General features: G+C 43.5%; 1 protein-coding gene across 1 annotated transcript in view; it reads left to right on the forward strand.

Moving 5' to 3' along the window:
• Positions 1 to 7,174, forward strand: part of LOC142488074 (uncharacterized) — a 41,078-nt gene extending 33,904 nt beyond the window's left edge. Inside the window, exon 6 of the mRNA XM_075588450.1 lies at positions 6,992 to 7,174. Within this exon, the coding sequence (XP_075444565.1) occupies positions 6,992 to 7,155 (164 nt within the window). The 3' untranslated portion in view covers positions 7,156 to 7,174. The remainder of the gene's footprint in view (positions 1 to 6,991) is intronic.
• The last annotated feature ends 3,605 nt before the right edge of the window (positions 7,175 to 10,779 follow it).

Here is a 10,779-nt window from a genome sequence, read left to right on the forward strand (position 1 = left end):
TTAAAGATTAAATGGGTAACATAAGATTTATGACTTATTTATACAACTCATGAGTAATTAACCACGTTGGGCGCCATAATTTGGGCTCGATGCCTAACCTTCTTCTCCCAAGTAATGCCTCGTGGTAAGTTATATCCTGCCCTAAGCAGGAACACAAACCACGATGTTGTACTTGCAGACTCTCGGTTTCACACCCTGAGATGCAAGGGTATTGTGAGATTATTATAAAGAAAGGTCACTCAGAGTTTGTATAAGATAAGGTTTGTTATTTATTGTATCACAACAATAATAATCAGAAATATCACAACAAGCTAACTTTTGTAAGCTAATCAGCTAACAGTAAGCTAACAATCCATTTCTAACTATGCAGAGATTATTTAGTTAATATGCCTGTTATACTCACAAACCCAAAGATATTATGATAGGTCAGCCAGTCTCAGGTAAGTCTCATCTGTGTGGTTCCCCACTTCGGTTCTGATTTAATATGGGGGCACCCTGACTTATATGGTGTCTTATTGTTTGCTGCGTACGTGTCTGACGTGTGATATGTGACAATATTCTGTGGCTACTGACGTATGTTTACCAGCATTTACAGTTTGACCACAGCGCGACCACGGCTTGTTTACGTGAGTTACTTCCTCTTTTATGCATATGTACCTGTGTACAAATATCCTGTCCATTTCTTAGCAAAACAACCTATTATTTCTAAGACAAGAGAAAGCTATGAAAGCTATGATTTTGACAATATGCTCTAAGCTGTACTAAGCCTTATAATGATACTATATATGTACAGTACCTGTGACCTGTATTAATTATGCTATATATGTCATAAGATACTTGTAATCCATAACAGTGCTCCCAGATTAAACTGGCCAGCCCGGGAGCAAATTGGAAACTAAATGAGTCTTTACTCAAGATCCCAGAGGTCGCGCAAAAAATAAAAGATGAGATCTCACAATTCTTTAAATCCAACACTGGCAGTGTGGAGTCCCACGTCACCTTGTGGGAGGCTCACAAGGCCACAATGCGTGGGGTCCTGATCAACATAGCAGCGGGTAGGAAAAAGGCAAGGGAGGCTAAAACAAAGCTGCTACGTGAGAAGCTCCATGACACCTCTATCCTGCATACCCGAACGGGTAGAGCCGATACATTAAAGGAGTTGAAGGACGTAAGAATAGAACTTAACCTCCTCCTCACTTCCCAGGCTGAAAAATCACTGAGTTGGACAAAGAGGAAATTTTTTGAAAAATCGAACAAGCCAGATACCATGCTAGCTAGGAAAATTCGCAACAAACAGCACCACTACACAATCCACGCGATTAAGACAAAAACGGGAGAGTTAGCAGCCAATCCCAAACACATAGTTGAGGAGTTTAGAGCTTACTACGCTGGGTTATATGATGGCCAGAAGGTTCGACACAACGCTAAAACAAGTAAAGCTTTAGGTACATTTTTAGCCGAAGCAGATCTGCCAAGAATAACGAGGTTGGAGCGAGAGTTCCTTGGGAAGGAGTTCACAGCGGAGGAACTACAAGAAGTAGTTGCTAACCTTAAACCTGCAAAAGCTCCGGGCCCAGACGGATTTTCTAATTTGTACTATAAAAAATATATAGGAATCCTATCCCCGCACTTGCTGAGGATGTTCAACCACATTCTAGCAGGGGGCTCCTTCTCAGACATGATGCTGCAGGAGTCCATCTCGGTGATTCATAAGCAGGGCAAAGACCTCACCAATTGCCCAAGCTATCGGCCGAAATCTTTGATTAACTCAGATATTAAAATTTACTCTCAATTACTGACCAATAGATTGAGTTCGATTCTGCCTAGGCTGATTCACCCAGATCAAGTTGGCTTTATCGCAGGTAGGCAAGCGGCCGATAATACTAGAAGGATAGTTGATACTATAGAATATATAAATGCCAACAGGATCCCGGGAATAATAGTAAGCTTAGACACGAAAAAGCCTTTGACAGAATTGACTGGCCCTACCTGGATGCCACGCTTGCAACGTTTGGAATGGGGGACATAGTAACTTGGGCAATCAAAGCGCTGTACGCAAACCCAACAGCGCGGGTAATCCATCAGGGGTACCCGTCAGACTCGCTGCAAATTAAAAGTGGTACAAGGCAGGGCTGCCCACTCTCGCCCCTGTTGTTCCTCTGCATGGAACCACTAGCAGCCCATATACGCAGCAATAAAGACATCACAGGAATCCAAATTCAATCTCAGGAGTACAAAACCGCGTTATATGCGGATGATGTTATCCTGACATTGTCAAGGCCCCTGGTCTCTCTACCCAACCTCTTTGACCACCTGGATAAATTCAATTCGATTTCAGGGTTTAAAATCAACCAATCAAAATCGGAGGCCTGAACCTGAACCTCCCTAAAACCACCGAAAAACTAATAGAGATTAACTTCAATTTAAATTGGCAACCCAAGGTGATTAAATATCTGGGAGTTAATCTCACAAAGCAGGATAGATTGTTATATAAAGCAAATTATCCCAAACTCTTACAATCTTTGAGAAGGGAGCTGAAGGAATGGGCATCATATGGTATCTCCTGGATTGGAAGAATTTACAGCGTTAAAATGAACCTTCTGCCCAGACTACTATACCTTTTCCAGACACTCCCCATACCCATAGATAGAGCAGACATTAGAGACGTACAGGCCCAGATCTTTAAATTTATTTGGAGCAACAAGAAAGCTAGGATACCAGCAACAACACTGATAAAGCCCAAAACAGCAGGCGAACTGGCGGTACCTTGCTTGTTCTCGCACTACAGAGCGGCACAATTGAGCCAAATTATTCAATGGCACACAGATCCAAAACTTCGTAGATGGGTGGAGCTGGAGAGTGAACTGTGTGCCCCATTGGACATTCAGAACCTAATTTGGTACCCAAAAACTAGATTAAAGAAGATCTCGAGACCGCTGTCCTCAATGACTAACTCATTTGCGGTCTGGGAAGCCACCAAATTTAAATGCGCCTTAACCAAACGGAGCTCGCTGATGACACCATTATTCGGTAACCCTGATTTTGCTCCTGGGATGGACAAGGGACACTTTATACTCTGGAAACAGAGTGGGTACGGGAGGCTGAAGGATCTGGAAGGCAGTATCACTATTAAAACATTCACGCAAATTCAGGCTGACAAAGGCATCCCAAACACAGAATTCTTTAGATACCTCCAGATCCGGGCATTTTACACCAAATACACGAACCGTCCTAAAGTGATGAATTTCGAAACGCTCTGTGCACGTGGGCACAACACACCGGGACTTATATCTAGACTGTACAAAGAGGTGATCGATCCTGGAGATGGAAGCAGACCACGACTTGACTACATGACCCAATGGGAGAGAGACCTAGGGGAGGCATTAGAGGACGAGGACTGGACAGACAAGCGATAGCAAAAACCTCGATCTGTACGACATTAAAGGAGAACTCATATAAAGTGTTAATGAGGTGGTATCTCACTCCAGTTAGGTTATCTAAATTTGTCACGGGTTACTCCCCCTTGTGTCCTAGACAATGTGGAGAGCCCGGGGACCTGCTGCACATGCTGTGGTCTTTCCCTCGATTACGCCCGATCTGGGAACAAATTTAGAGTTGGTTGAAGAGGATCTTGGGCCTCGAAATTCCTCTAGATCCTTGGCTATTTCTTTTAAATAGGCCACTAGAGGGCCTGTCGAGAGCAGGAAACAAATTGGTCGCCCATTTTGCAACGGCGGTGAGGTGTGAGACGGCAGCATTGTGGAAGCAAAACACAACCCCATCGTTAGAAAAGATTCGGAACAGAATTTGGTTCGTCTGCCAGATGGAGAAATTGACAAGCTTGGCCAATGACACTGGCTCAAATTTTCAAAAAGTCTGGTTCCCCTGGCTGGCACAGACTGACATTGTAGGGGTGAGCAATGCCACCATTTGGCTGTAATAGTGTAAGGTGAGTTCTCCTATAACGCGTAACAGGGGCAAGTACAGGCGGTAAGAGCCCCATATAAAGGGGATAGAGCGGGCGCGGGATGTGCAGGAAAAAATAGGAACGCCCATAACGGGGCTGAACAGTAAGAGCTGAACAGGTCCAAAGCTGTGGAATAAGGGTCAACCCCCTCCCCAACCCCCCTACCCCACCTTTTCTCCCCTAATGTGTCGCCCCCCCGAGTCTATGTTCAATGTGTATCAGTGTGAGTAGGTACATATGGCAGGCTAAGTTAATACGGGTCAAAATATGTCTTAAAACTGCTGTATATGTGAAAAATGAAGAAAATAAAAAGTTGAAAAAAAATAAAGGTCAATTGAACCAGGACCAAAATTTGCATTTAGAAAGGTTAAATCCTTGGCAAACTATCTTTCGCCTAGTTTATTTACCTCCAGGTCAGACAGTGTTCATGAATCAAAATTAATACATGTTTTTTTTTTTTTTTTTCAAATGTGGTAAATGTGTATTTCTTGCTATGCCAATCCTATCAAATCTATTGATATTGTACACAGTAAGAAAACACACACAATTCCAGTTTTTATTCATTGTAATTGTAATTGTGTGATTTATTACTTAACCGGCGGTTGTGGTCGAGGATTTGTTGGGCGGACAATCAGACCAGTGAAGGTCAGAATTATGGAGCACATTTGGGTTCAATGAAAAAATATCATCAGCCATCTTAGCTCTCTACTCGAACCCTGCAGCCAGGGTGGTACACCAGGGCTTCCCTTCCAATCCCTTCAAGATTAAAAGTGGGACAAGACAAGGCTGTCCCCTCTCGCCCCTCCTATTCGCCCTGTATATAAAGCTGCTGGCGGCCCAGATTCGTGACCATAAGGATATTACAGGCCTAGAGTTTGGGAACCAAACACATAAATTAGCCCTATATGCAGATGATGTCCTCCTGGTGTTGTCCAGGCCCCTGAAGTTGCTTCCCAATCTCTTTGAGTTGCTGGGTCAATTTAATAAAATCTCAGGGCTCAAGATTAACCAACCTAAATCAGAGCCCTAAACATAAATTTACCGAAACCTTTAGAAAATCTTATCTCTATCAATTTTAACTTCAATTGGCAGAATAAAGCAATTAAGTACCTCGGAATATATATTACCAAAGATTATAATTCGGTCTATCGGGCAAACTACCCCAGGTTAATCAGGACCCTACGGGTGGCTATAGGTCGCTGGTCAAAATGTAACATATCTTGGATTGGTAAAATAAATAGCGTGAAGATGAATTTACTACCACGAATCCTATATCTATTTCAAGCGCTCCCGGTGCCCCTCCGATTGAACGAGATCCTCAGCCTTCAATCTTCAATCTCCAAATTTATATGGGGCGGCAGAAAAGCTGAATAAACAAACCCTCCAGAGACAAACTGCGGAAGGGGGGCTAGCGGCACATTGCTTGTTATACTACAAGGCGGCACAATTATGCCAAATCTCTCAATGGAACACAAACCCGGATTTGAGACGTTGGGTAGCATTAGAGACCGCTGCCTGCTCACCATTGGAGCTAGGCAACTTAATTTGGAGCCCAAAAATAGCTAGGAAAGCTATACCATCACCGCTATCCTCGATGACAAATTTTTTGGCGATCTGGGAGGCAACTAAATTCAAATGTAATCTAACTACCAAAATCACCTTGATGAAGCCTCTCTGGGATAATCCATCTTTTGCTCCTGGCTTAGTTAGGGAAAACTTTGCAATTTGGAAACGAAAGGGTATAGTACGACTTGGAGATCTGGAAGGTAACAACAAAATTTTGCCATTTGCACAAATCAACTGAGATAAAAATATCCCACAATCGGAGCTTCAGATCAGAGCTGTCTATAATAAATTTAACCCACACCCCCCCCACTGACATCATTTGAAAGGCTCTGTCTTAGTGAGACGTCAACAAAAGGACTCGCATTGCAAATGTATAGAGAGGTAGTCGGTTCTGCTGTCAAGGTAACAAGCAAATTAAGCTATATGTTGAATTGGGAAAAAGATCTAGGTGAGAGCCCAGATTTGGACGAATGGTCACAGATGGTGACGGCAGCCTCTAAAAGTTCGATATGCGTAACATTAAAGGAGAACGCATATAAGACCCTGATGAGATGGTATCATACCCCACTAACATTATCGAAATTTATTCTAGGACGCTCCCCGTTGTGCCCGCGACAATGTGGAGAGTCTGCAGATTTGTTACACATGCTGTGGTCTTGCCCTCACTTAGTTCCAATCTGGACCAAAATGAAGGATTGGCTACAGAGGATATTGAGCCTCGAAATTTCAATTGCTCCCTGGCTCTTTCTATTGAACAGAGCAATCCCAGGACTAGCAAAAGTTGAACTCAAACTAATTTCCCATTTCGCAACGGCAGTGAGGAGCACGATCGCAGCATCCTGGAACCAGAATGCACTTCCTACAATCCCCAAAATTTGGAATAAAATCTGGTATATATGTCAGATGGAAAAACTGACAAGCCTTATTAATGATTCGGGCGAAAATTTTCTAGAAGTATGGACACCCTGGTTAGCCCAGACAGACATCCCGGGGGTAGAGATAACCACAATAATAATTTAATAATTGCAGATGCGTTCTCCTGTGATGATATCTTTGGTCGACCGGCTGTCAGTCACTATCAGGTAGATTACGTTGGAGAGGCAAATAATCGTATACACAACCCCGATTTCAGGAAGCTAAAACACAGGCAACATAGGTTCGAATGGATCATCGGCCGTTCTCCCCCCCCCCCACCCACCTCCCCTGTCTATCCTTTCCCTTCTTTCCCACCGACCCAGTTAGGTTATAAACAATGTTTATACACTGTACTCAGTTATCTTATCTATGGAATGTAAAAAACTCACGATCCTGTAATGGATACCTGTTGTACTTTCTCTGAGCTTTGAAAACCAATAAAATACAAGTTATAAAAAAAAAAAACTAGATCAGATGCTCCCAGTTTTCAAACATATTTTACACATTGTACATTGGGAAACTTGTCCACCTTTCATTTTTCAGCGATTGAATCCTACACCTGTTCCTACACGTGGGGATTGAATCTATACCTGTTCCTACACGTGGGGATTGAATCCTACACCTGTTCCTACACGTGGGGATTGAATCTATACCTGTTCCTACACGTGCGGATTGAATCTATACCTGTCACTACACGAGGGGATTGAATCTATACCTGTTCCTACACGAAGGGATTGAATCTATACCTGTCCCTACACGTGGGGATTGAATCTATACCTGTTCCTACACGAGGGGATTGAATCTATACCTGTTCCTACACGAGGGGATTGAATCTATACCTGTTCCTACACGAGGGGGTGATAGAATTAAACAGCTTAATCAGCGTGAGATGTTTTGGACCCACTCACTTAATACTCTATCCCCTTTTGGGATTAATACAGAATGGGACCTAAAACATTTTCTCTAAGCTATATTATTCCTTTGCCCATTCTCAGGTTATATAATACTGTGTGTGTTTCATATACATTTGTTTCTATCATTGAGATACATACTGTATGTGTCTCTCTAGTCACATTTGATAAGTAGTATTGTATCCTTACTGTGGCAATTTTCTCAGCGCGGTTTGTTTATTTACATCTTATTCTTACATGGGAAGGATGTTGATCCAGGGATTAATCCAATTGCCAATTCTTGGAGTCAGGAAGGAATTAATTTTTCCCCTTAATGGGGTTTTTTGTTTGCCTTCCTCTGGATCAATAAGTAAGTATAGATATAGAATAAAGTATCTGTTGTCTAAAGTTAGCATAGGTTGAACTTGATGGACGTACGTCTTTTTTCAACCTCATCTACTATGTAACTATGTAACTATGTACAGTTAGGTCCGGAAATAATTGGACACTGACACCATTTTTCATAATTTTGGCTCTGTACGCTAGCTACCACAATGGATTTTAAATGAAACAACTTTAAATGAACTTTCAGCTTTAATTCAAGGGGTTGAACAAAAATATCGTATGAAACGTTTAGGAATTGTAACCATTTTCATTCACAGTCCCCTTATTTCAGGGGCTCAAATGTAATTGGACAAATGAACACAATCATAAATAAAATGTTCATTTTTAATACTTTGTCGAGAATCCTTTGCATGTAAAACTTTTCTCTCACCCATTTCTCCATTTCTCCTTTTCCTTTCTCTGACCATCACCTCATCTCATTTTCTCTCTCTCTCGCTTCTCTCCCTCTCCATCTCCATCTAGCCCTCGTTTTTGCAGAAACCTGCGCTCTATTAACCTACCAGCTTTTGATTCCACTTTACACTCCTCCCTCTCCTCTCTCAATTCTGCCTCGGATCCTGACAACCTGGTCAGGAACTACAACTCTGCCTTATCCTCCTGTCTTGATCTACATGCCTCGCTTTCTCTCTGTCGCACCCGCCCTTCTAACCCCAGACCCTGGCTAAATTCCCACACGCGCATGCTGTGTTCCTCCACTCGCTCCTCTGAACGTCTCTGGAGGAAGTCTCATATGCTCGCAGACTTCCTTCACTACAAATGTATGCTGTCCTATTTCAAATCTGCCCTCTCTCAGGCTAAACAAACCTACTTTTCATCACTAATCAACACGCACAAGTCTAACCCACGCCGACTCTTTTCTGTCTTTGACTCTCTACTCAGACCACCCTCGGCTGCCTCCTCTTCTTCCTCCATCTCACCTCAGGACTTTGCTGACTTTTTTAAGGAAAAGGTGGAATCCATACGTCAGAACATCCCATCTGTTGCCTCCTCCCATCCCACATCGCTTCCTAACTCTCCTCCTACCTTTCTAGACTCTTTTTCTGTTACAGTGGTGGCCGAGCTGACTCTAAAGCGGCCTCAACCGCGGTTAAAAAAATACTCGGGCGCCGTGCGGTTGTCTCCTGCCGAAAACCGGGCAGGTTCGCGGCCGCTTTCCCGCGCCTCAGGCGCTTTCAATAGAAAGCGCCATAGTGCTTATCTATTCAAGCGCGGGAACGTGCGGGGAACGTACCCGCAACTTTCCGCAACCTGCCCATTGCGATCCCGGCCAGCTCCCGTCTTTTGTTAGGCTCGGCCGGGACAGTATCTCAGAGGAGGATGTGTCACTACTGATCTCCTCTTCTCCCTCTACCACCTGCCCTCTTGATCCCATTCCTTCCCATCTCCTAAAACCTCTTGCTTCTTCTATAATCCCTATGCTCACACAGATTTTTAACTCTTCCCTCTACTCTGGTACCTTTCCATCCTCCTTGAAGCATGCAACCGTGATACCATTACTCAAAAACAGCAAGCTTGACCAGACCTGTCCTAACTATAGACCTGTCTCCCTCCTGCTTTTTGCATCCAAACTCCTTGAACGTCTTGTACTCTCTCGATTGCTACACTTTCTCAACACCTATTCTCTTCTAGACTCTCTACAATCTGGCTTCCGCACTGCTCACTCAACTGAAACAGCCCTCACTAAAATAACCGATGACATTCATGCTTCCAAAGACAGAAGTCATTACACTCTGCTCATATTACTCGACCTCTCTGCAGCATTTGACACAGTGGACCACCCTCTTCTCCTCCACATTCTCCATACTCTTGGTATTCGTAACAAAGCTCTATCCTGGATCTCCTCTTACCTCTCCCATCGTACTTTCAGTGTCTCTTTTGCTAACACCTCCTCTATCGATCTCTCTGTGGGGGTACCCCAGGGCTCTGTCCTGGTACCCCTTCTCTTTTCTCTTTACACACTCTCTCTAGGTGACCGAATCACATCTTTTGGGTTTAAATATCACCTCTATGCTGACGACACACAAATTTACATTTCAACCCCTGACCTTACACCTGCTATACAGACCAAAGTTTCTGAATGTCTCTCTGGAATATCATCCTGGATGGCCATCCGCCGACTGAAACTTAACATGGCAAAAACAGAGCTCCTTATACTTCCTCCCAAAGCTTGCCTTACTACCTCCTTCCACATTACTGTTGAACATACGATCATTCACCCAGTAGCCCAAGCACGCTGCCTAGGGCCACACTCGATTCCTCTTTCACATTCTCCTCTGACATTCAAAACGTTTCTAAAACTTGTCGCTTTTTCCTCCGCAATATCACAAAGATACGCCCTTTCCTCTGTTACTCGACTGCTAAAACTGTCTCCGCGTCTCCCCTCCTGAAATCCCTCTCCTGGCTTCTGATCAAATCCCGCATCTCTCACTCAATTCTCCTCCTCACTTTTAAAACTTTACACTCTTCTGCCCCGCCTTACATCTCAGCCTTAATTTCTCTCTATGCACCATCCCGACTCTTGCATTCTTCTCAAGGATGTCTTGTTTCTACCCCCTTTGTATCTAAAGCCCTCTCCCGCCTTAAACCTTTCTCACTGACTGCCCCGCACCTCTGGAATGCCCTTCCCCTCAATACCCGACTAGCACCCTCTCTATTCACCTTAAGACACATTTGCTTAAAGAAGCATATGAATAGCACTGTGGATAATCCTCGACACATGATACATAAAGCTTGGCCCCCTGCAAACGCACTTACTGGAATTCCCTCCTACTGTCTCTGTACGTTCTCCCTACCTACCAATTAGATTGTTAGCACCTCGGAGTAGGGACTCCTCTTCCTTAATGTTACTTTTATGTCTGAAGCACTTATTCCCATGACCTGTTATTTATATATTATTTGTTATTTATATGATTACAACACGTATTACTACTGTGAAGCGCTATGTACTTTTTTGGCGCTATATAAATAAAGATATACAATACATGCAATGACTGCTTGAAGTCTGGAAGGCATGGACATCACCAAACGCTGGATTTC

The sequence above is a fragment of the Ascaphus truei genome, chromosome 2, assembly GCF_040206685.1.
Source record: "Ascaphus truei isolate aAscTru1 chromosome 2, aAscTru1.hap1, whole genome shotgun sequence".
Taxonomy (NCBI): Eukaryota; Metazoa; Chordata; class Amphibia; order Anura; family Ascaphidae; genus Ascaphus; species Ascaphus truei.